This window comes from Varanus komodoensis, unplaced genomic scaffold, assembly GCF_004798865.1.
Source record: "Varanus komodoensis strain SLA01 unplaced genomic scaffold, ASM479886v1 scaffold23, whole genome shotgun sequence".
NCBI lineage: Eukaryota > Metazoa > Chordata > Lepidosauria > Squamata > Varanidae > Varanus > Varanus komodoensis.
In genome coordinates, this window is record NW_025335627.1 from 6,146,848 (window position 1) to 6,173,629 (window position 26,782).

Genomic DNA, 26,782 nt, shown 5'->3' on the forward strand with positions numbered 1-26,782 from the left:
CATCTATTATTTTGCTTTTGAAGCACTGAAGGATTCAGGTCCAACATTAGGGCTGAAGAATGTATGATAACTGTCTTTATGTTGCATCTGTCTGCCTAAAGTTTAGATTGAAGATCATTAGAAAATTTACAGTTATTAAGAAGTGTCTAATTCTTTTATTAATCCCTTTAGAACAGGGTGGACAACTTGAGAACCTCTGGATTTTTTGGCCTACTAAGCCCATAGCTTTACCATTAGCTGTGTTGACTGATGGGAGTTGTAGGCCAAAGCCTCTATAAGACTGCAAATTGCTTACCTTTGCTTTAGAATGAGACAGAGAAGAAAAACAAATGAAATTGATGAACATCAGAAGTAGATAAATTATGAAAAACTTTCATACCTCTATAATTTAGTTCCATTTCTTCTTATTTCTCTAGCTGATCACTTGCCCAAATCATTAGAAGGCTTATTTATATATGAAGAAGAAGGCTCAGGAGTTCCAGGTTCAAACAGGAAAGGAAATGATGCAATTGTTGTAGAACAATGGACTGTCATTGAGGTAATTCCCCATTTATGTTAGTCTCAAAGATTTCTCTCAAGGATTAACACACCCCCAGTTCAGATTTATATTTCTTAAGTCAGTTCAAGTTAATAAATCAGTGTTAAGAAGGCCATACAAAGGAGATAATTTAAATATACTTGACACTTCAGTTGGAAGTTGCTTTCAGTTGTAAAATTCAATTACCATCTTTTTATACATCTGTATGTTCTAGCCATCAAGATGGTCACAGAACCTGTAAGACAGTCACTAGGGGAATATTGATAGTATAGATCCCAGGCAGGACTACAGTTATGTACTAACTGAAATGTTTTCGGGCAAGAGTATTGGGAGTTTGCTATAGATATATGTTGCAAATGCTGTATCATACTACATTCATGCTTGAATGCTATGTACTATTTTATTTTAGGCTATCTTGACAATCCAAAAATAGGCTTGTCTTAGCTTTATTTTGTTTTTATAATACATAATTCCCTGACATGGGTATTACCCATTCTGTTGCTGAGAGCAGAAATGTATGGCAGCAGCATCTGCTGGGGAAAAAAAAAACTTTCTAAAAATGATGAAATTGGTTTCTTAGAACTGAACACATGCAGAAGCTGTCTTGTGATAATTCCCAACCAAAGTACTTTCACAAAATGTTGGTTCTTGAAATAAGCTTCTCTGGTTTAAAGAATTGATCTGCTTTTCTAACCATCATGCCTTCTACTTTTCTATTACACATTGTTTCAAATGACTAATAAGATTCCTTAATTATGGTAGTGTGGTGGCCTTTATTAAGTAGCATAATTGAGAAATGAAAAGCTATTAATAAAATTGGTTCCCTTCCAATTAATCTGTAGGGATACAAGAAGGAGAAGGTATGTATTTGGGCTGACGTTACTCGGAATTTTTCCACAGCAGCCATTTGCTCTCCTGAAGAAGCAAATTTTTTGCTCTAAAATATAACTTGTTTCTACAGCACCAAGTGTGGCTGTGACAGAAGCTTTGGAAAAGCCTGAACTGTTTGCACTGTGCTCCAAAACACAAATGGCTGTGCTTGAGCAGAGCCAGCATTCATTCAGAAAAATTATATAAACAGAACAAGATTCCTTGTTTGCTTTCAGTTTAGCCACATACTTAATGCCAATAAGGACATGGTACTAAATCAGTACTTTGCCGGGGGGGGGGGGGGGAATGGGTTTAGAGCCCAAAGCATCAATAACGGAAAAGAGAGGGTGCACAAAAATAGTACTATTGGCCCAAAGTTTTTTGTGTTAGTACTCATCTTCAGGAGTGCTATAATTAAGAATAAGCATTTTATGTAATAACATACAATTGGAAGAAGTATACGTTATAATAAAAATGAAATAGATATTTCAAATATCAAAGGAACAGGACAAAAATATTTTTAAAATGTTTCTAACATTTCCATAGACATAAAAGTATGCATTAACAATAAAGTAATAAACAAGAAACACACACCCTTGAATTCTGTGGTGTCCTTTGTAATGAAATAAAGTGGCAATTTTATACCCACTTCCCTGGGATGAAGTGTCATTGAATTCAGCGAAGTTACTTCTGAATACACTTGCAGAGTAGGCCTTGCACTGTAAATTACAGTGAGCCTTATATAGTCTGTGCTGCTTTATGGAATAATGCTTTGGTCCCTGGGCCTGGCTTGGATTCCCAGCTTCAAGGGCAGAAGCCACATGGCAAGATGGGGCCTCGGATTGAGTTCTTCCTCACCTTCTGAGTGGGAAAAGAGCATTAGCCACTCTCCAAGGTCAGGAAAGTGACCTCAGAGAGGGAGAGGAGGCAGTGAGGGGAAGAGGGTGGGCCAGGTGTAGGCTGTCCTACAGCTGTCCCAGCTTGCTTCCCTCCTTCTCCTGAATGACTGAAAATGTCTGTCCAGTGAAAATGCTGAGTGAGAGGTATGGGGAGGTGAAGATAGCCTTCATTTCCCTTCCCACTCTGCACTGGGTGAACATGCACGTGTGAATTCAGTGGCTCCTGCTCCTTGTGATAGGATCAGGTCCTTAAGCACTAAAGAGCATACCTATGAAGTTACAGGGAAATAGCATTTTAGTTACATTTTAGTTATATAAATTAAGTTATACAGTATTTACCATAGCTGCATGTAAGTGTCCAGTAAGCATTGAGGAAAGAAAGGCTGGAATGAAAGCTGCTGAAAACACAAAACTGACAAATAAGGCCAACCGAAAACATTGTTGTACAGTGAGAGAGAAAAGTAAAAACTATGGATTGGGTGCAGTTGGAGTGGTCATTCAAGTAGGTGCTAATATGTATAACTATGTATACAGTGCATGTTTGATGGATGCCAAAGAAAGATATTTCATTAGGGCAATATCTTTTCTTACTGTACCCCTTTAAACAGCAGCTCTCTTTCCTGCCGCTTTCTCAGTCACAAGCTTAGTCACTAGAATTGGCCTTGAAGTCCAAAACTACAGAAGGTACTGTTACTTACAATTTTAATGCTCTCACAAAATTGGATCATCTCTGTTTTTCTGACTATAGGGCAGTGAAATCAAGACAGATTATGGCCCGTTACTGCACACTTTGGCTGAATTCGGTTGGCTTTTAACATGTGTACTGCCCACTCCAGTCATCCGACTGGACAGGTAAATAAAAATACTAATTTTCTATCATTAATAACAGTGAGACAGTCTGACATCTGGGAGTGCATCTCCTCCTGACAGCAGAAAGCATGAAGTATTACAAGAGGCATTTTCTGCTTTTCCAAGACCAGCCCTTACTCAGGAACAGGCTACTTTGGGAGCTTTGATAAAGGGCTTCTGAATTAGTCAGTCTCCAACCCACCCACAAAGTTAAGACAGCCTCTTCCCCTCGCAGTCAGATACAGAAGGGTGGGCGGGGGGAGGTTTACAGGCAGCAACAGATATTTTTTTTCAACTGCCCTGTGATGGTCTACTACTTTGTATAGAACTGGAGGAGCTCTCCTTCCCCATTTGTCAGCTGATATATACCACACAAAAGGGAGGCCATTTTTTTATCCAGCACTTCTCTTCCACCTGTCAGCAACAGGGAACAAATTATAGCATCTTTGCCTCAGGCAACTGTTATGACAGTTGAAGATCATTCTGTGGGAGTTGCAGACCTTGCTGAGTGAGTTTGCTTCCCAGAGGACTGCGAAGGAAGGAAGCATTGATACTGTGATGGTGAGGGCCAGTTCCCAGAGTGGTGTATGGTGCTCTCTCCTGAGTAGAGTGGTACCCTGGTGTAACACTTGGGTCTGGCCACAGGGAAGATACAGGAAGTGGTTACCATGAGAACAGGTCCCACAGTTAAAAGAAAAAACAGCAAGACCAGATGTCAAGCTCTTCATTCACAAGAGCTGAGAATTACTGCCCTGCTTCTACAATACTGCATGTTACCATTAAACAGCAGAAGTGTCTCACTGCTTTCCTGATTTAGGGTGCTGTCATATGCATATTTAGATAGGAAACAGTCCTGCAAATCCTAGCATTGCTATAGGGCTTTTTGTTGTCCAAATAAGAATAAGATTGTGTGTATATGTTTAGGTTTCATTGTCTTTAAGGGACCAAAGTTGAATCTGGTGAACTGCTGAATTCTTTCCATTATGGGAAATCTAAGCTTTGGCAAGGATTTGGGGCTTGGGAGTGAACTTTTATATAATGGTGTGGTTTTGACAATGGATTTGTCAAAATATCCAATGATTTAAAGTTTAGCCTGGACTCCAGATACTCACTTAATCTGGGTCATGTAGGGAATAGAACAAAGCCTGAGATAGTACTGTGACTTGATCATTTGTTACAGTTTCTTGCAAATGCCAAAGAATGCATGTCAAAATACAGATCTTGGCTCTTTTTCTAACATGATGTGCGTCAGTTTTCATTTTTCTTTTCCATAGCAAAGTTGTGGAATTTTAATTGTTGTTCCAATAATATAATAGCCCCACTCTTTCACTGTTACACATGCTTTCCTTGCTCTTTAATGGACCAATTAATGGCAAAATCATGTTTTTATTAATCAGTTTCAATCCTTGTATTCCCTTCCTACTGACTATGCCAAGTGTTCATATCTAAACATGTAGGTTGCAGAAAAATAGACATGCAGAGATCACTTTTGCTGCTTTGGAAAAACTTGTTTTCTGAGGAGTCTGAAGAATTAAGGCAAAAATATTAAATTCTCAGCCTCATGGACAAACTGAAAGTCAGCAAGTCACCTAGTCCAAATAGTATCCATTCTAGAGTTCTCCAAGAACTCAAACTTGAAAGTGCTGGCCTTCTTATCAAAATATTTAACATGTCCCTAAAAATCCTCGTACCAGAGGATTAGAGAATGGTCAATGTAACACCAATTTTTACAATGGCATCTGGGGGGGATCCAGGAAATTAAAGTCAGCTTAACATCTGTTCTGGTTAAATTGCTTGAAATCATTATTAATGATAAAATCAATAAGCAAATAGAAGGACAAGCTCTGCTGGAAAAAAATAAACATGGCTTCCGGTAGGGGAAGTCTTGTCTCACTACCCTGCTGGAGTTCTTTGAGAATGGACAGGGGCTATCCGGTAGATACTATTTACTTGGACTTAAAAAAGACTTTTGGAAAAGGCCCTCACCAAAGACTCCTGCAAACTAAGCATGGAATAAATTGTGGGGGGGGGGGTGGATTTTATGAATCACTAACAAAACAAAAAAAGAACAGATGAAAAAAATGGAAATAAATGGCAATGTCTCCTAATGCAGATATGCAACCAGAGGGATTGCACAGGGTTTTTTATTAGGACCAATGCTTTATAACCTATTCATAAATGATCTGGAATTAAGAGTAAGTAGTGAAGTGGCCAAGTTTGCTGATAGTGGACAGCTTGATAAAATTGTCAGCCTGGCTCACCGTTGCTGTGAAAAAGGCCAACTCCATGCTAGGCATAATTAGAAATGAAATAGAAAATAGAACTGCCAAAATCTTACTTCCCTTATACAAATCTTAGATATGGACCGCATTTGGAACATTGTGTTCAGTTCTGATCACTTTACCTGAAAAAGGTCATTGAGTTGGGGAAAGTACAGAGAAGAGCTGCAAAAATGAACAGGGAGCTAGAGTAGCTCCCCTTTGAGGAACAGCTACAACAACTGGGACTGTTCAGCTTAGAGAAAAGCTGAATAAGTGCAGACACAATAGAGGTGTTTAATATAACGCAATGTGTGCAGAAAGTGGAGAGGAGATATTTTCCCCACTTCCATAACACTTGAACCAGGGTTATCCCATGAAGCTTATTGGTAGAAGATTTAGGACAGATTAAAAAAAGAACTTCACACAATAAATAGTAAAACTATGGAATTTGCTTCCACAGGAAGTAATGATGGCCACCAATCTGGATGGCTTTAAAAGAGAATCGAGCAGATTAATGAGGAAAGAGGCTACTAGCCTTGTGAGCTATGTGCTGCCTCCTTTACCAGAAGTGGCATGCCTGCTTACACCTGTTGCTGAGGAGCTTGGATAGGTGGCATTCTTGCACTCATGTGGACAGCAGGTTTGGAATCATGTCTACACAGTACTGGACTAAATGGACTGTTAGTCTTATCCAGCATGGCTTTTCTTATTTTATTAGGTTCTGTTGGTAGTTTGTTGGAGTTATTCGCACCAAAAGCAACAGCCAGGATCCAAAGAGCTACTTTAAGCATGCCCAGTGAGTTGGCTTGATATCTATCATGCACAAGCTGGTTTCTTATGGTTTTTGTGATTTGGCACAAAACATAGTGGATTGCTGTTTAATAACCCCAAGGCCAAAGCCTGCTTGAGCATGCAGAAGCAGTTTGGCAGTCCTTTGGATTCTGACTAGTATAACTGTATCCCCATCTATGTACTGAATCTTTGGTGGAAGAGTGGGATATAAATAGGATGAACAGATAAATTGAGGTTTTTTTGTTGCTCCCTAAGAAATCCTGCCAGAATTTCAAGATTAACAGAGTTTGAGTGGGGGAAATGAGTTATGCCAGTGTTCATGAATTGAAGCTAAAGGTGCTTTGGATTGCATTGTAATTTTATTTATTAGATTTATCCATTCTTTTATAACATTCCTAGTAGTAAGAATGCTTTAGAGGTCATATGTACCAAATTTCAATTTTATACATGGTGGGGAAGTATCATTGTCACATTGTTAAAAACTGAGCTCAGATATATTTGAAACATACAGAGAAAGAGATCAATTATTGCAGGGCTGCAGGTATTCAATCAGATATCTGTTAGAATCAACTGCATATGCCTGAACAAATTTTAAATTCACTTTATACTTTATGTATGACTTTGATAACATTCATCTATTACATTTACCACACAAAATGTAGCAATCATAAAATTTTCTGTTACACATATTTTTCTCTCTCAGAAGAAAAAACAGTTTGTGAAATAGCCTGAAGGATTTATTCCACATCCATAATAATTTCCTAATGCTCCATCACCTTGTATTCTAACTAACCAATTGCAGGACATGATAAAATATTATTTAACCATTGGCTAGAACAGTGCATTACTCTTATCACACATCTGAATAGGATTGTCATTTATCAATAATTTCAAAGAACTACCCACTATTTTAGCACACCTTTGCTGTTTGGGGATGAAGGAAATACCCATGTAATTTGGTGTGCTTGGAGTAGTTCAGGAATGTATCCAAGCAATTTTTTTTCCAGGGGAGTTGACCTAGTTCCGGAATCAGTGCTCTTTAAGTGGAAAAGCAGAATCAGTGTTCTGATTAGTGTTGATAAAATGCTGTTTTTAAAGAGCAGAGTACATTTAATCACAGAGAAGCAGGAGCTATTGGAGTTCCCCTTGTAAAACTAGGGTCCTAACAATCTCCATCAAGACCTTGAGCTCTGATTAAAAAGGAATTTTTAGAATGTTTTCTGAAGGTAAGAGAATATTACCTTCTTATAAAATTGAATCACAAATAGATAAACCAAGATATTCCAAAAAAGACATTTACAGTGCAATCCTGTACATATCTACTGAGAAGTAAATCCCACGGAGTCCAATAGGTGTCTCCCAAATAAATGTCTACAGAAGTGTATATTCAGTTTAGCCTGATTCCTAAATCTAGTCATTTTTCTGAACAATTGGAACATTTAGACCACTTCCTAGAACTATAGAATACTGTATCTTGTGTTTTGGAATCTTAAATGGTCAAGTAGGGAAAGCCAGCAGTGGGCAAATTATCTCAAGTTGCTTTCCATCACCACCTTTATTTTAAACTTAAGTACTCCATGCCAAACAAGATCTGGCTCTCATCTTGCTGAAGACAGGAAGTGGGACACCATAAGGCAGAAAAAGAAAAAGGAAGTTTCAAATATTTCATAACCAGCCAACTGTTGCAGGAAGTAGTGTTTGAGTCATGATCTTGTACTGTGTATCATGTAATAATAACGAACAAGCACCATGGCACTATTTTTAGCCATGATTTAGGGTTGCCATGTGTCCTAATTTCAGAGAACAGTCCTCTATCTGCAGGAGTTCTCGGTTTGAAGAACCATCCAAGCCAAGTCCACTTTAAAGGCCATGAACTATCAGAAGGGAGGACTTAAAGGAGTCCTGAATTTTCCCATACACAGTCAGCACTTGAACAGTAGATGCACAGGTGACCCAGTCGCAATGTTCCCCCGCTATGATGAGATGTATTATATTTCCATTTCTAGTACAGGAATTATTCCTAAATTTGCTTGCATGCACATGCATGCACATATTTGCTCATACATATATGATGTGTTTTTATCTCATTTTAAGCTGCTTAGAGGGCCCTCAGGCCAATTTGACGGCTTGTAAGTTTAATAAATAAAATATACCCTAGCATATGAACATTGCCTGCTAAACTGTGTTCTCTCTTGACTGCCTTTTGGTGACACCTTTCTACATTTTGGGCAATCTGTAATTGCCCACCCTACTAGATTTTATGAAGGAAGAAAACTAAGGACTATTTCTGACATTACTGGACCTGGAAATCACCTAAGCATGGTACAGTGCAGACTCTTAACTCAGCAACACCTCTACCTGACAACATGCAATGGAAGTCACATGTAATCCAGCTATAAACATGAACTAGTTTACATGTAATTCCCTCAGTCCCTGCTTTTATTTCACCATTAGAGAATTGGGTAATTACACAGTTCATTTATATTTCATTTTCATATTGATATTTCATTTATTATTAAAATTATGCACTGCTTAGCTACCCTAAGGACTCTCAGAGTGTTTTACAGCAAAGCAATAAAAATCAACAAAATTAATACAATACTTAAAATAAAAGACAGAGAAGCAGAACAAGCAGAGCTACACTCACCAGCAAAGCCATCTGCCTTCAGAACTGCACCAGTCTCGGAGAGCTAACCAGTATGAAAGGCCTGTAGAAATGCCTGCAGATCAATAAGAAAGATGACAAAGGAGCAGCCCCACTGGGGAGGACTCCATAGTCTGAATGTTGAACCAAGGTCCTACCCCATGTTTCCACCAGCTACATCTCTAATATACTCTCCTAAAATGGATAAAGCCTCAACTGACAACCTCTGCAGGAAGGCAGGTGGCGGGCAGGTGGCGTCAACCCTTTTAGGGCTTTAAAGATGACAATCAGCATTTTTATTTGGACTTCAAAATAAAGGAGGGGCCAGTAAAAGTGAATAATAAAGGAGTAACATAGTTACTTCACTGTCCAAAATGGGCCTCCATCTTCATTTTGCACTAGTTGCAGTTAATATGCGTATGGAAAAGGAGAAGCATAGAGCCTTTCTACACAAGATTCACAAGATTCCTCTGGGTTATTTCTCATCCTTTGTGACCTTTCTGTGTTTTTAAATATATATGTGAATTGTGGAAAGTCAGGTTTGCATGAAATCCTTTTGTCTTTGTACAGTTCTGCTTGCAATGCATGTGGATGTGTTCCCTTCACTGAAATGAATAACCCTTGTTAAGTCAGGATAGCTCTTACTATCCCTACAGAAAATCTCTGCATTGGGTCTGGTAATGTAGCCAGAGGAGAAGCAGATGAGAGATTCATATGTAGTAAGTACAACTCTGCAACATTCAGTAATTATGCAGACCATCCAGCCAAACGTTGTTATGTGCCATCAAGGCCTCTTGAAATGACTATGAATGAAGCCTACCAGAATATCCTATCCATGACAGCCTGGCTCAGCTCTTGTTAATTCAAAGCTGTGGGTTCCTTTATGGAATCAATCCATCTCATATTTAATTCTTTCTTCCACCTTCAATTTTCCCCAGCATAACTGCTTTTCTCTAGGGAGTCCTGCCTTCTCATAGTTTTGCCCAAAGTATGACAGCCTCAGTTTTATTTTTTTCTTTTAGGGAAAACTCTGGTATGATCTGATCTAGGACCTACTTGTTCATCTTTCTGTTGGTCTGGGTATTCACAAAGCTCTTCTCTAGCACCATGTTTCAAGTGCATCAATTTTCTTTCCGTAAGCTGACTTCAGTGTCCAGCTTTCTCACCTGCACTGGGCCTCGTCTCCACTGAAATGTTCTTACCCTTGTTGCCAAACATAAACACTCTGAAAAGACAATTAATGTCAGTTGTAAAATTAAAGCACATGCTTAACATTGGTCAAAATAAAATAGCCCTTTCTGCTTTACAAAACCTGTATTCTTAGGGATACACTTTCTATCCTAAATAATGAACTAAAGTATGCATGCAGACTCTTAAATAGGGGAGCTTCAATGCATTATGCACAGTGCCCCCTCCTTTTAAAGGCCAAAACACATCAATTATGTTTGATTAAAAGGGGTTCCATCCAGCCCTGCGTTGCTAACCAGCTGGTGTATAGATTTTTGGTTGATCACAACAAGCCCACATTCTTGGATTAGGTTGCAAAACAGCATGCACAACATTTCTTTGTACATATATAGCTAGGAAACTACTCAGAAGTCTGCTTCTGCACTCCATCAGCTTCTACTGATGAATTGAATCACTCATGAAAACAGGAAAGCTTACTCATAGCAGGGGAAGCCATTATGGGATTCATATTTAAAAGTACAGCCTCATGCCACTAAGTTTATAAAGCCTTCATTTAAAAGAAAAAAATGGTATTGGTATGCTAGTGTACACTGATAAGTATTCTGAAGTCTAAATATAGTAACAACTTCAATAAAAAGATGGAGAAAACTCAGATTAAATAGTATTGTGTGATAAGCTGTCTGCACTGAATAAGGATTCTCAGCTGTCTGCATTGCGCTTTTCCCTTCCCAGACACTGAAGTCTTAACCTCAAAGCTCAAGCAGAATTCAAAAGCTTTTAGTATCCATGTCTCATACATCGCACTGCCAAATGTACGGTGCATCAGCATGTGCAGTCTTCTTAACAGAGAATAAAATGGGTATTATTAAAACCTGACTCAAAAAATTGAAACCCTTCTAACTAGAAACAGAAGGCTGGAGTCAGAGAAGAGCAAGCAAAGCTCTGTTTTCACCAGAAGAGATTCCTGCTTCCTCTCCACAACAGCCCCTGATCAGAGGATCCTTCAGAACAAATGTGTGCAGTGGAGATTTACAACTGCTGGGTGGGGTGCTGCAACAGGGATCATTGGAATGGGAATGAGGGGCTTATACAAGCAGAAATCTTCTTGCTTTTCTCAAGGAACCTTTGGATTCACCTCAGGATGGATAAAATTGTCAGTGAAGCTGCCTTCACTGGGATATTTAGACTCCATACAGCTGAAATCCTGGGCATGCTTCTTTTTAGGTGAATTGGAGTGCCTGTCTAATGGTTAATTCCATGTTAATAAAAGAATGTGATATTGTATACAAATGGATATTTTCACACATGTTAAACTCTTCCTCACTGTACCTTTTCTGTCTGGACTAAATAGATATCCTTTGTCAAATCCTTAAAAGCATGGCAGTGTATATACATTGGCTTACTTATATGAGCTGCCCCATTTGCTTTACTGAACCATTCCTAAATTTGATACTGTGCTGCTATGCTTTTTATCTGCTTGGAAGTGCTGCTTTTCTAACAGCTATATAACAGGTACTATATTCAACAGGTGAAGCTATCCATAACTTTTATCTTTGTGCAGATGAAAGTTTATCCTGTTGAATTTTCATTATGCATTCCTTAAAGGCCTATGCAAGGCCTACTTATTGAAGATATGGAACGCTCCCCATTATTGTTTGCTGCTTCAAAAAAAAAGTAAAGTTTTAGCAACACTGCAACTCATTTTTTAGACTTAGCTCATAATTTTACATTAGAACTTCCATTAAGGCTACAATCACCATTGTGTGCTCTGTTGACTTCTGAGATTCTGTACTGGGCACTTTGCAAACAGAAGTTCAGTGAGACTCCTCAAGGAGCAAGGCCTTTCTTATAATGGCACCAGCTTTGGAATAGCCTTCCCAGGAAGACTTATCTAGTCTCACCATTGTATGTCTTTAGATGCCAGCTGAAAATCTGGCTTTTGGGAAAGGCTCAAGGATCTGACAGGTTGTTTCTGGGTTGCTGAGTATTGGTAGCCTTTCCCCCCTGCTTCTATCTGATCTTTTACTGTGTTTGAGACATTATGCTTTTTATTTCAGGTAATTAATTATCTATTTTTTGCATGAAAGCCACTTGAAATTTATAAAGAAAGGTGGAATATGCATTTTTAAATAATAAAATTTAATCACATATATACAAAATCACAGCCAATTTTTAATTGCTTCTCCCTCTTAAATATAATGGAATTGGAAAAGCATATCCTTCTCTGTCACTACCGCTTCAATCAGCCTGTTTTCAGTGGCCTTTATTTCCTTTCACCAGTTATTGCAGTCTGGGAAAACAGGCAAGACATTCCGTTCTGCAAACAGCAAATTGTTAGGGCCACCAGCTTCAACAGTAAACTAAATGTAATTTACAAACAGTATTCTTTTCTAAAGATACAAAAACAGTGTTAAAGTGAATGAATGACAGAAATGGATTATCTCCTCTCATTATTCCACCAAATCCACATACATTTTTGGTAAAGGAAATAAGCATGTGAGAACCTATAAAACAGCTCCTTTTAATGCACTTTTCTTCCCTCATTGAAATTCAGTGGAAATCCCATCATCACTCAGTTCAATTGTGAATTAAGCTCCTGGACATTATCGTGTTTAGCATTTTAATAAGGCCAGACATCTCGCATTCTAAAGTTACTTACAGACGAACCAATACACTCACCCATTCCTTTTTTCTTTTTAAAGTAAAAATTTAGCCAGAGTTAAATGGCCTTGATTAGTTTTCAGCTGTATGTGATTGGATGCATAGGCAAAGAAGAATTACTTGTTCCTGGAAAATACTTAGGATCTACACCTTTTGTCATCAAGAAGGGAACATGCATGTAACATAATGCCTTCCCCTTCCCCTTTCATTTTGCAACCTTCCTAGCCTTTTCCAGTCGAATCCACTAGAATTAGGATGCTGCCAGACTGTTTCAGCCTGCAAGTGTAAGGACTTGTGCTTTGGCTGTGCTACAACAGCTAGAAGCTGCATGCAAGTATGCAGTGAGTGCATGTATGTGCACTTGTGCTGTTTTGCATGAAAAATGAGGGCTGCACATTTGTTTGGAGGGGTGCAGGCAGGGATTTGTTTTTTGTTTCTGCAGGGAACGGCAGAGGATGAAGTGGCTAGATGGAGTCAATGAAGCAGTCTGTGTGAGCTTAGGTGGACTCCAGGGGATGGTGGAGGATGGGAAAGCCTGGAGGAATGTTGTCCATGGGGTAATGATGGGTCGGACGCAACATTGCTAAACAATAAAAACATCCCTACCAAAGCTTGACCATCTGTGGTAAAGGAGTATTGCAAGTAGGCAACACTATGGATTTCCCTTTTGGTTCCTCCCACCAAGTTTTACATTTTAAAGTGTCGGCACTCATAATGTTAGTATGCCTAGGGGGGTCCAGAATAGGGGCTGCTGTATTTATCCATATCAACAAACTAGTTCTAGCAGCTTCATCTTCAGCACAAGCAGATTTGTTTTAAGCTCATGGTTCTTACTTGCCCATTCAAGATCAAGCCACATCAAAGTACTATACATTATCACATGCATAGCTCACAACAATATACTGTTAGGAAAATCCATTTTCACCCAGAAACTAAACATTGCAACTAATTTCAGAGGGACCAAGGACACCCAGGCTGGTGGTAGATGATGTTATAGCACTGCTAAGAAAAAGGAAAAAAATCTTGGAATGTCAGTCCTGTGAACCTGAGCTCCACTGCAGTGCTGCTCACACCTAAGTACAGACCTCTCCTTTTACCTAATAAAAGCAAGAAAGAGTAGTGCTGCAATGGCTTCCATTCTGCCAAACTAAAATAATACTTAAGATAAGCTTTATGTTGTGCTGGCCAAGGTCCCAAACAGATAGGAAGAGATTCAGTCAGAGAAGAGTCTGCGCTTGGCCTATTAGCCTTGTCAGCACCTTGAGCAAGCTTGTAACAGTCCATCTCAATTTTCCATCCTTTTGTGTGCATAAAATTGCACATATCCAGCTATACAGAGTTACATATTTTTAAAAGTTGCCACCTTTCCCTTTCTTCACAAAAGCTCTTTGTTTTTAACAGCTGCATGAGATGCAAAAGCAGTTTGTTTCTCACCATCCTGCTTGTCAGGAAAAAGCTGAACCTGTTGGATTTTGTCAAGCAGCTGTTGAAGGCACAGAGCATCTGTTAAGCAAACATGGTGGAAGCTCTAGAAATAATGGAGGTGAACTTTGTTTGAGCTGATAATAGACATTGCTGTCTGCCCCATCCAATAAGCACAGACTCCCCTATTCAAACAACACTCAAAACAAACTGCTCACCATCATCCTGTATGCCATGATTTTGTGTTTGCAACTGCATCAAAACTCCAGCACTTGTTCTAATGCAAAATGTTTTCAGGAAGCAGATTTTGTTGCCTCAATAGAGGCAAGGAGTAAATTTTTTTCTTCAATAACACATTCCCCAGAATTGTCATTATGAACAGGGGTTTTTGGTGACAAATTTAGACCATGATACAGTTTCAAGTTCCTTTGAAACAAGTGGGGCAAGTTGATTGTAACTAAACCCATCTGTTTTCAGTGAGACTTTATGCCAGGTAGCTTACATCCTTACACTTAAATTTGAGGGCTGGTGTGATTTTATTTTATTTTAATGTATAAACTGTACCTGTACCCCTACATTGGCTCTCTGGCATGTACAATTCCACTTTAAAATCAGCAATAAAAGAGATACATTTCATAAATTAATACAATATAGACATCTGTAGAGATTCAACTAAAGAATGTACAGATATGGTAGCATAAAATCATAAATTAAAATTCATACCTATCACTAGCAATCAATTATTAAAATATCTGGAAAATAGAATCGTCTTTGCCTAGTGCCAAAACACTAGCAATGAACATGCCAGGCGAACTTTGGGAAGCTTATTCCAGAGATGAGGTGCAACCACTGAAAAGACCCATCTTCTGTTTGCCATCCTCTTTGCGGGGATGATCCTTTAAGACCTCTAATCCAGATCTTGGTGGACAGTTAGGTACATATGGGAGTAAGCTGGCCTTTGTGTGTGTGTGTGTGTGTGTGTGTGTGTGTTCACTTCTTGGACCAGAACTGGGAATGCTCCAGGCTCTTCTAATCCCAGCTCAAGCATGAACTTGAATGGATTCATTTGAATGCATCCTAAGTGTTTGTTGTGAGGATAAAAGGTAGAGGAGAAATCGTGTAAACAACTTTGAACTCTTTGGAAAAAATATAAGCCAGTGCGGTGTAGTGCCCAAGAGCATGGGACTGAGGCTCAGGAAATTTGGGTTCTAGTCCCCACTTGGCCATGGAGCCAACTGGGTGATTAGAGAGCCCAGCACACCTCACAGGGTTTTTGCTGTGGGGATAAGAGTGCAGGAGGGGGAGAATGATGTAAGCCCCTTTGAGTGTGGTGTAAGAAAAAGTGGGATATAAATCTAATAAATAAATGATAACCAGAACGTTAATTGTTGTGGTTTGCTGGGAGACATGCTTTGAAATGTCAAATGTGGTGTTAATTTTTAAAAAATCACAGAAAAATAAGGAAAAGTGTATGGAAGCTGGATGCGTACTGTTTACCATATAGAAATAATATTTAGGTATTGCAAACACTTTATACTAACAAGTTTCAGAGCTGTTGGGAGGATTAAAAGTTTCATGCATATCCAATAGAAAGTGCAAGCATATTACTGACTTTCATTATGATTTGGAGGAATTCTCTTGGAGATGCATATTATCTTTAATATTCATGTTGTAACCCCAAGATTTTAAACAACTTCATTCTGTGGGATCATACCCGAATGGCTGTACAGCCTGTATTATTTGACAGTCTCAAAACCTGTACATTCTCTCTTTGGTATTTTTGTTATGCTAGAAATTTCCCTTCCTGAGTTTCTGTCTCTTGGTCTTTCATTTTTTCTTCTCCCAGCAATTTCCTTCTCTTCCATCTCACCCACTTCCTTTTTATGCACCATCTTTTCCAGTAAAACTTTCAGTAGCAGCAGCATGGAGTGGGAAATTCAACAATAGGGTGGCAGCAACTTGGACACCCAGAGATGCACAAGAGCCATATAGGGCTCCAGCTTGCCCATGTTGCAGCAGTGTTCTCCTAATTCATTCTGTTGGCTTTGTCACAATTCAGTGTGTAATCAAAACTCCAGGTCCTCTGGGGTCTAGCACTTGAATGGCATCTGATTTCAACTTCTGTCAATTTCAAACTTGTGAATTGGGTCACATCTAAGTTTAAGGAAACAATATTATCTGTGACGTATCGGTAGCCTGTGCATGTGTACAAACACTTCTGTAAAATTCCATATCAGAGGTTGTTCTCCATGGGAGCCCCAAATTGCTCCTTCAGTTCCCATGAGTTAAAGATGCACTTCAGGAATTTGGCATGGTCCTTTTTTTCCTTTTAAGGGAGACTGCACTCAGGATATGCACACTTTCCCCCTAAGCTTAAAAAGTATGTGTGTTTATATTAATTCCCAAATTCAGCTTTTGAGAAAAGCTTTTGAGAAATAAATGCTCAGAAAATTATCTAAAGTATATGTATGAATCATGTTTGTGTAGACTTTGGGATTGCAGCTAATATGTTCTTTTATGCAAGCTGTTCATTGTACCAGCTGCGTCGATAATTTTCTGTTTAAAAGCAAAAACCCACAACTATGTGAAGATCAGTCAAGGATTCTTACTCAGAATATCTGGCAGGAAATAAATTTCATCTGAGGTGATTCCTGTGGAAAATTGAAATATGATTGAAACAGCTGAATTGGAAATCTCATAGGGAAATTTTTAAAAGCGTTAAAACAATGTGTGGAATAATCTGCCTTCAGAACTGCACCAATCTCGGAGAGCTAACCAGTGTGAAAGGCATAATGCATAATGTAAGAGTAATAAGGCTAAGGTTGGTGGGATATTGGTCCTTCATATGATAGTTTTGGTGGCCAGAAATGGTCCTTATGAATCTAAGCAGGTTTAGATCTGGTCAATGTGGAATGGGAGACTATTTGGATGCTGCCATGAGTTTCTTGATGAAAGAAATATAATATTTAAATGTTTGTGAATATGTGGGAGAAATGGTTAGGACTATGTGGGGACATGTGTAATATTTATGGAAAGTTATCCTACATCAACCTCACTCATTTCTGTCCATGTTATAGAAAAGTAAGTAAAATTTAATTAACAAATATAAATTAAAATGAACATTCTAAAAACAGCTTCTTTAATTTTTCAGTGAAGGAAATCTGGCAACTAAGCAAGTGGTTTTTCTTCAGAGACCTGTAATGTGGAATCCTGCTATCCAAACACCTGAGGTAAGATTGGATTATCTAAATAGGTATGAACAGACAAAAAATACAGATGAGGAAAAATAACTGACTAACCTGTTGTATCATCAGTAATTATGCAGATAGCCAATTTTGGCTTCAGAACGCAGAGCATTAAAACATCAGAGGACTGGAGCCTTAGATGAAAGAGATCTCCCCTTGCTCAGTGGGACTTGCATGCCTTTCCTGGCTGTTCCAGTCCCCTTCCTTGCTAGGTTTTCCTTTACTTGCCTTTTTGCTTTATTTTGTTGAAATTTCACAATACAGGTTTATAATAACCTCTGGTACTCTGTCTTTCCCAAAAGCCTAAAGGGACAAGGGACCCTTTTGAACAGGAGGGAGCTACAGTGGACAGGGGGGTGGTCTAGAGAATTCAGTGGGGCTACCTTAAACAACCAGAAGCGCCTTGGAGCTTAGTCAAACCATCCTTGGATCCAGGCCAAAGCAATTGGCTCAGATAACTCTGATTGATCTGTGTCTCTTTTGTCCTTTTTTCTTTTGTGGGCTTGTTGTTTAACAAATAGACTAAGACATGGAGTTTTAAAAAACAATTCAGCTATTTTCTACCTAGGATTTTAGTTGTGTATCCTGCAAAGCCCCCTGAAAAACTTGGGCATGCCCCTCCAATCCAGGGCAGCTATACAAATTATGCCTGACTCTGCCTGTGAAAGAAAGAACTTCATTATTACAGCTACAGCCGAATCTCTCCCCCCCCCAACTATAAGGAGCATATTGTGTGAAGTTATGCAATTACTATGATGAGCTGTGCAGCAGACAATCATCCATTTCCTTCAGGGTGGAAAAAACATGAAATAAATGAAAGGCTCATAATAGCTTCTGCAGTTGTTGACCTCAGATGATCCTTCATTCAGCTGGGTAATTTCCCTGAGTACTATCTGGGCAGAAACCATGCTGGCTGCTGCACAGCTGCTTGAGCAGGGTGTGGTAACAGTACCAACTGCTACATCCATGGCTGGCAGCAACCCACTAGTCACTCTGGATCAAGTACCCATAACCCGCAAGGGTTAACAGTTTCCTTTGGATGGCATCTCTACAAGCTACAGGCGTGGATATCTTCAGTACCACGTCTAGTACCATGTCTTCCATTGTGTACTTACTAAGAATACTGAGCTGTTATAGCATGGCCAAAAATACATCCAGAAGCAAAATTAGGAACTCCACAGATGATTTGCATTCATTCATTCCCATGCTCCGTGTCTGTTGACCACCTGTTCCTCAAATGTGCAACATTGAAATAACTGTGGAGATTCCTTTAGGAGTGCCAGTTCACACAATCAAGCTTGACTAGGCACAACTGAAGAGAGTGACACTGAAAACCTCAACCAAGTCATCAAGATACATATGAACAGGGTACAGGAGGAAAGTTATTATTGAGCAAAGGCATGTGGACAATTAATAGTCCCTTATTGTGATCTGTTGTGTTCAACTTAGTAACTGCAGTTACCACATGAAGTGTAGCATATTCTCACATCTGTGATGCTTTTGTTTTCTTCATCTCTTGCTTGCATAGGCCAGCCTCCCAGGTTTCCCGCTTTAGAGGTTCCACCACAATCCATCCATTCTGTTCACTTATCCACTATTATACAAATTCCTTTTTCCCATTGTGTAGCACAGTCATCTGACAAATTTATTTTATTTCTGGGGTAAGAATTTCAGATAGGGCTCTGGCTATCTGCTGAATATACACACTGTTTTGTTCACATTTCTAAAAATGCTGTTTTGAAAAACAGACTTTTCAAGTGCATGACATATATTCAAAAGTTAAAGAAAATTTTAAGATGAAAATTACGAGTAAGAGGAAAGAAGGGAAGTGGGCTGCTGCTGGGAGCAACTATTGCAAAGGACATGTGCAAAACAACACTTAAAATCTATTTTGATAAAAAGATGCCCAAACCACCTGTATCTGAGTTCAGGTTTGCCTTTAAAAATAATTTCTCTTCCATTATCAGTTACTTTTCAAGAGACCTTCCTGTTCCCTGACTTAACAAACTGATGGATTTAGAGGCTTCTGCAGGGTGGGTGGACTGCATTTGCTTTGGTGGATCACAAACTCTTTTTGCTCAGTGTCAAGGGAGTTACACCAGCTGTCATGTGCCAGACCAGGAGGTGATTCCAAATTGAATCCCCCTCCTACCTTCTCCACTAAACAGAGGTGGCTCCACCCTCAGGGATGTTCACACTGCTTGTGGGCCAGGTGATGAGAAGGATGAAGGTTTGCTTACTTGACTTGATGCTGCACCACAGGGCTGAGAAAATCACACTTGCCCTCCCCGTTTCACAGTGTCTCCCTCTCAACTAGAAGCAGACTGGTTCTCACAAGCCACATGGCTTATTTCAAAGCTCAGTAGCCATAGCATTTCGAAGGTGTATTTGGCCCCGCCTCTTCTTCCAATTCAGATTCAATGTCTGAAATAGCCACCTTGTAACACTGTAGTTTGGGAGATCCAGGTCTGATCCCTGTAACAAAACACTGATTCAGAGAGACAGTAGAAATTGACAGTTAATGACACAGTTTCCTGGCTTGCCACCAAGTCCAGATAGCAGCTCCCTGTATCTGCCTTAGATCCACTTGGCTGGGCTGCGTTTCTTTTCAGATGACAAGAGGGCTACTAACTGTTAGGATAGTTCTGAGATGTTTCTGTCCTCTTTTGATTTCTTTTAAGACTGTGCATATTTTAGATGTAGATGGAAAAAGAAGCATGCTTTATTTAACTCCTTTGGAATGTGCACTGAGTGGTTTGAAAACTGATACATGACTGGCCAGTGTCTGCTGCACCCTCACAAGTTGTGTTGAATGAATTGCTGCATTTGTTGTTTTGGAATAACTTATGTAGTAGTCACTTTTCAGAACTACAGCTGAAAGATGAGCCCCTCTCCCAACTGCTGCCAAGTGAGAAACATTTTATAAAACCAATGGTATTATGTAACACTAACAGTTGCCGTTGACGTGGAATCTGTGTTGTTTTGTTTCTGTCTCTCTCCCAGTGTTAGCTAAAAATCTTTGGCTGACCAAACCAAATGTGGCAAAGCTAGTAGCTTCCCCCATTTCTCTCTACACCACTAACATCCACCATAATCATATGTTCAGAGTTTTTAATAAAATGAAATGAAATCCAGAAGCCTAAGCAATATAGCGACAGGAATGCAGTTCTCGTCTCACAGAGGCCACACTTGGAATGGACAGGTAATGCCTCATACAGGGAAAGTTTTTCTCCTCCTCCTCCTTCTGTTGCTTCCTTTTGTTATCACTCATGTTTTATCCTGTTTACAATATTTTCTCTTATTTATTCCAAATGCACAAAGGTCAAAAGCAGCTAAAAAGGAAATGGAAAATGCAAGCTAATGTCTGATTGATTTTTGCAGGGAAGCACCAGTGAGGTGTTTCCTCATTAAACTGAACCGACACGGCAAAGAGAGGCTTGCTGAATACCGAGGAAATGGCCAACATCATAAACTGCCAGGGACATTTGTTAAATCTAGATCATTTATTGGCTTGGATTCCACAGGGAGCTGCATGCCAAATGCCCATCAAAGGAAGTTGGTGGTGGTGAACTTCCTGCTCTCTTGCAGAAACTGCCTGTACTGCCTCCACCCCACCCCACCCAGCCTTGCATGTAGAAATGGGAGCATCCAGAAGAGAAGGGCCCATGGTGCAAGGCAGAACAGAATTGCTAAAGGCTGGATGCTGGGAGCTCAATTCATGGGAAATTGCCCGGTGTTGTTACTATTTCCCCCTGCAACTGCCTCTATTGAGGGGGCTTCCCTGTTCCTCAGGAGAAGCATTGTAGAGAGAAGATGGGAAAGTCCACCACCACCAGCAGCAGCCCTCAGTGAGCACTTCTTAGGATCAAGCCCAATGTCTCTCTGGAGCTCTACAGGCTTGAAAAATACTTTTTTCCAGATATTATAGCAAAATACTTGTAATATTAACTACAAGTTTTCATTCATGCAATACTGATGGTAGCTTTGATTTATAGAGTGAAATTGTACCCATACTTGATGCTGGTAATTATCAAACAAAGAGTCAGAGTCTTCCATTTTTGAAGGTCCTTTTCTCTTTACATGGGAAAAGACCCACTGGTTTCAGTTTGCATCAAAAGTTTGTAGGGGACTTATATTTTGGATTTAAATTGGTATTGTAGTGCTTCCAAGAGGAAGGAAGGAAGACTCATTAAAGAAATGAGTACTTAGTGACAATTTATGCTAGAGAACTTTCAGTCAAGATTTTTTACAGTAATGACTATTTTGAGTCATTAAGAGCATAATTCTATGTCTCTGTAGATAGAAAAATGTCCTATAACTCTCAGTGTGCTCCAGCAAGCATGGCTGATTGGGTATGCTCAGAGTTTGGGTATGCTGAGAGTTGCAGGCCCCGTTTTCCTGCCTGAACTTACACAGGACTGTGCCTTCAGCCTTTAAAGGCGATACCATACATTCCTCCCTGACATCCCTGTCTCTCACCAGTATTTTCTTCTTTAACCATTTAAAAATAATAAATTAGAAGAACATGTAGAAGAGAGGACAGGAACAGACAACCCTGTTCTGGATAAGCTGTCTATAGTTTTGGTTCTGTGAGATTTCCTTCTAGAGGTGATCAGTTCAGTAAAGCTAGAAGGCTCAGTATTCAATACCTGTCTATCTCCAAAATCAGGTTCCTGTTATGCAAAGGATATGAACTAGCTGGATCTTGTAGTGTTTGCCCCCTACATACTGATCCAGGAGATTGTGGTGTTGAGTCATAAGGAAATAACAGGACACAGAATGGAGACCTTATGCTTCTGTTCCTCAAAAGTGGTAAAGGTCAACCCACTGCTGATCCTCTGTAGGAGTTTAATCCAAGCAAAAGGCCACAGTTCATTCCCCTCTTGCATGCTGCAAAAATTCACTCGTCATTTCACATTCAACCTGTATAGAATCACAGTGTACTGCACTGTCATTTCCTGTGGCAAACACTTGCCATTATGACCATAAAGTTGTGTCAAGCCATGTCTCTCTCTACATGATGCTGCTTAATAATAATTAGAGCTTTGAGGACAGGCTCAAACTGTCACATTTGTTGCTGGAAAAAGTAGCCAATTTGATGAGTCAGGAATCTCATTTTCATGTGTAGAGAATTCAGATTTGATGGCATCTAACAGCATGTTCTTCAAGCCGGTTTGGCAGTACAGACCAGATTCCAAACAACACTTGGTATTGGTTTATACTGTTTATATCTAAATGACAGGTTTAATCATTTGGAAGAAGTAGTCATGTATTTTCTTGATGTAAATGAAGAAGTAAATTTACATTTTTTCATGTAAATAAAGAAGTCATGTATTTTCTACTGGGCTAAGTCTGCCTGTGGAGAACAGGGTGATTCTGAGCAAGTAATCATCTAGTTCAAAATCAAGCCTGTGATCCCTTGCATAATAAAAATAGGCTTTAGAGCCCTCACTGTTGTAATACTGGATAGGGTCAAGTTAAGGATCTTTTAGCACATAGACACAATTCGTATCCATCTAGTGGCTTGCAGGGCTTAATGCCTAGTTTGAAAAAAAGTTTGTTTCTGCTACAGTGTATGACCACCTGGGGTCACCTTGTGACACAGAAAGGCTTTTCAAAATTGTAGGAAATTGGCTGCAGCCCGGGTTAGCCACATATTGGGCCTGGGTTTGGCTGCACACAATGGATGCCAGAGCCGGAATCAGTACAGGGGAAGCCAATGCATCAGGCCAGACTGTAAATCCTGCATATGTTCAGCTGCCCTTGGCACTTATTCTGAAAGCCACACACATATCAATCAGGTCCCTCCCCCGTGAGCTCTTCCCAATTCAATGTCCCCCCTTTTTATTTCAGAAAAAATCAACCAGGCAACTCAAAGAAGAAAAAGGCAAAGTTTCAAGTAGAGATGTTGGATTAGACACAGCTACTTCCCAGGCCACACAAAATAAACGCTCTACAGATGAGTTTCTTTTGTCACCCTCTACCCAGTGTTGGGGCAAGGATGCATCTATCCAGTATGGAAGCTTTCCTGCTGGATTCCACAGTAGCGATGGCATGCTGAGAGACCTGGATGATGGACAGTTTGACCAAGAAGATGCAGCCACTCAAGTCACTTGCATGTGACCAGAAACTGGATTAGATGGACATGTACAAATGTCAAAGGATTGTACAAAACTAGAAGCTACTTTTTATATATGTTGGTATAGTTCTTCCTTTTCCCTTAGCCATGTATGTATACATTGTCCCTTTCTTTCCCAGCTCTCTGCAGTTGTGCTCATAGCACTGCTCTATTTGTGTAGTAGTATTTTAGCAGAGGGGTTAACTTTTAAGTTTATTTCCTGGGATGTTACATTCCTCAAACAGCACTATATGCCACTGATTGTCTCAGCAGGCCTTCTGACAACTGGAAGCAACTGCAGATGGGGTATTGGCTTCTTTTTTGTTGCAAACATGACACTTCGTACAATCTGCAGAAATATGATACAATAGCATTGCCCTAACATGCTATTTTAATCCTGTTTTAAGAATGAATTAAAATTGTACATAAAGAGTGGTGTGTTTTTAAAATTTTAACCATACTAAGAAAACAATAGAAGTGTGTAGTTGTTAGCAAAAATACTATCTATCATTGTCAGAAAATCATAGCCCATCATTTTTCTAATGTAACATCAGACATGTGGGTCCTTTTGGTCATCCAGATGGACTACAGGGTTGAGTTCAGTTTTTCCTCCTTTCCCTGACATCCAGTGCTGATCCTGGAAATAAAGGCACTTCTATGAAAGGAACAATCAACTGGATTCCAGAGCATAAATCTGAAAGTAGTTTGTTGTTTTTCTAACTGAAAAAATGGGAAGAAAACACTATGAGGCAACTCAGTGGGGAAAATTACATTGATTTCATGTCCTTGATGGTCAAGCCCTTTGGAAAATACCCAAGAAGTAAAAATGGGATGGATTAAATTAGTATTACATTATCTTTTTCTTCTTCCCATTCAACCCTGCATCTTCAGCAAGTCCAGAAAGGAGAAATTTTGTTTTCCCTCCTTTTTATGGTTGTTTTTCCAGAGGAGCTATTGTAGGAGTGCAACATTTCCCATTCATTTGCCTCCCACCTTTTAAATTTACACAGTGTTTTAAAATAAACCAAACAGGCCAAACAGAGAAGGGCAACTGGCCCACTTGTATCAGCAGCTCTTGCACTTAACACACACACACAGAGCCCCCTTTACTCTCTCCAGTGGGGATCTCCCTTGAGATTTGCACACATCCATTGAAGCACAGTAACTGTTCTTAGGAGAGTTACAAAAAACAAGCTGGGGAAGCTAATAACTTAGAAATTTCTAGACCAGCTAGAAATTTGGGCAAGTGTTGAAAATGTGAAAGACTGCAAGTTATCAGATTAACACTTCAAAGGATTACATTGCCGGAGGAAAAATACTGTCCATTCCCCACTTCCAGGAATACTCCATTTGCCCTTTTCTCCTATTGTTGGTGCTTTTGAATTGCATTAATAGATTCCTCCTTTATTATTTCTTCCCCAGTTTTTTGCAACTGTGAGGAAAGTAACCTATATGCACCCTCATCTTGTTCATTGCCTATTCCACTAGTAATGGAGGAAATTAATCAGACAAAAATGCAAATATTACACAGATTAAAGTGCATTGTAGTTATGTAGCTGATCCTAGCAAGCCACAGTAAGGACAATCTAGGTTCAGATGACAACAACCCACTACAACTGGCTGCACATGGTGGGTTGTCATGTCATGCAAACCCAGTCAATGTTTAAACAAAAAAGTTGGAGCGAAAGCTTAATGATAACTGTATTTTGCAGTTGCTTGCTTTTGTACAATGAAATTATAACTATCAGTAACAGTGTACAACCATGTAGCTCCTCATGGTATTTCAATTCAATTTAATTCACTGCAAGTCTTCCCTGTATATTGGGTAAAACTGAATCATGTATGGTGAGCTCACTGCCCAATAGTGTTTTTAACTCTCTGCTCAATCTTCAGTGAACCCCTCCCTCCCAAAAAAACAAAACAAAAAAAAAAACAAAAAACCCTAAGCTGTACATTGATGGGTAAATGAGCTACGCTGCATTTTCTAGGTGTACCCTCATTTCAAAGAGAACTTTTCCAATGGATCTGCAATTGAAGTTTCTATTGTGCCAGCTTCAACAACACTCATAAATGTGTTCTGCATATATAATACCAAGCAAATCTTCCTTTGCCCATACAGCAGATTTGGTTGTTCCAAAGTCACCAACTATATATTCTTTTTAAGTTAGCATTTCGTCAGATCTCTCTGGACTCCAACCATTGCTGTGCTATTATGTATCTACTTCTAGGCAACATCAACAGCCCATTCTAGTTTGTCCTGTTTCCTTGAAGCTAATAAGGCACCGAGGTGTCCTCCACTCAATTAGCAAAATGGAAGAGTGCATTAGCTCTGGAGGGCTTGTTTATGGTGGCATACTGAACATACTCTGCATTCTTGACACATCTTGTTCCAACTGGTTCTAACTCCATGTAAAATCCTTTAATGGCTACATCTCTATTTGCCATTAAAATATTTTACTTAGATTGCTAAATATCTCACACAACTGCTCCATTCCCCCAAGCTGTTTTGTCCCCATCGTAAGAGAATCTTCACAAATGGGTGAAGATTCTATGCTTAGCCCTCCTCAGCATAGTCTAGTGTCTTTTATTGACAGCCAAGTATTCTCAACTGAAGCTGACTTTCATTCTGAGTTAGCAATATTGTAACCCAGTTTTATTATTTATAGCACACCTTGCCAACCAAACAAAAATACACATTTGCCTGCATATACAAAGCAAGGAACACCCTGCATATCAGAACAGATGGTACTTATCTCCCTCGGCCCGCCAGGGTTTAAGACTGCAGTTCATAAGTGTACAAATCTAGATCTCTAAAATAGTGTAATTTGATTCTTTACAAGCAGTGATTCAGAAATAGTTCAATCTTATTTTGCTTTATAGGAAATAAAACCCAACATACCAAAGGGGGGAGAAAGAGAGAGAGAGAAACATCTCTTACCTATCAAAGCTAACTTGAATTGTATTTATGAGGAATAAGTGTTAGAAAACAGACCGAAAAGGAGATAGGCATGCCTCCAATCCTGACAGAAATTAACAGTGATGGCCATACAAAGAATGCTACAATATTAATAATGTAGCCATATAAGACTTAATGTTTAGTGCACAATAAGGACACTGGTTTACACCACTGAATGGGAAAAAGCAGCTGTCTTCATGTGTAAATAATGTCTTGTTATACTAAATTAAAATTGAGCTAGAATCTAGAACAGAAACAGTGAAGCTTAAAGCCCTAGGGAAAAAATACTGGCAGCAACTTTTAACTATGAGGAATATTTTTCTGTTTTAAAAAGATTTT

The 26,782-nt window shown here is 39.3% G+C and overlaps 1 protein-coding gene across 4 annotated transcripts in view; it reads left to right on the plus strand.

Moving 5' to 3' along the window:
• Positions 1-24,883, plus strand: part of RFTN2 (raftlin family member 2) — a 44,825-nt gene extending 19,942 nt beyond the window's left edge. For 3 of the 4 annotated variants that reach the window (XM_044432040.1, XM_044432041.1, XM_044432039.1), the window contains 4 exons: positions 417-538; positions 3,056-3,159; positions 17,276-17,354; positions 23,223-24,883. In XM_044432040.1, coding sequence (XP_044287975.1) covers positions 417-538; positions 3,056-3,159; positions 17,276-17,354; positions 23,223-23,492 — 575 coding nt within the window. In that variant the 3' untranslated portion in view covers positions 23,493-24,883. Of the gene's footprint in view, positions 1-416; positions 539-3,055; positions 3,160-17,275; positions 17,355-20,475; positions 20,498-23,222 lie in introns of those variants that run through there. The other variant, XM_044432042.1, reaches the window with a different exon arrangement.
• Positions 24,884-26,782: the final 1,899 nt, after the last annotated feature.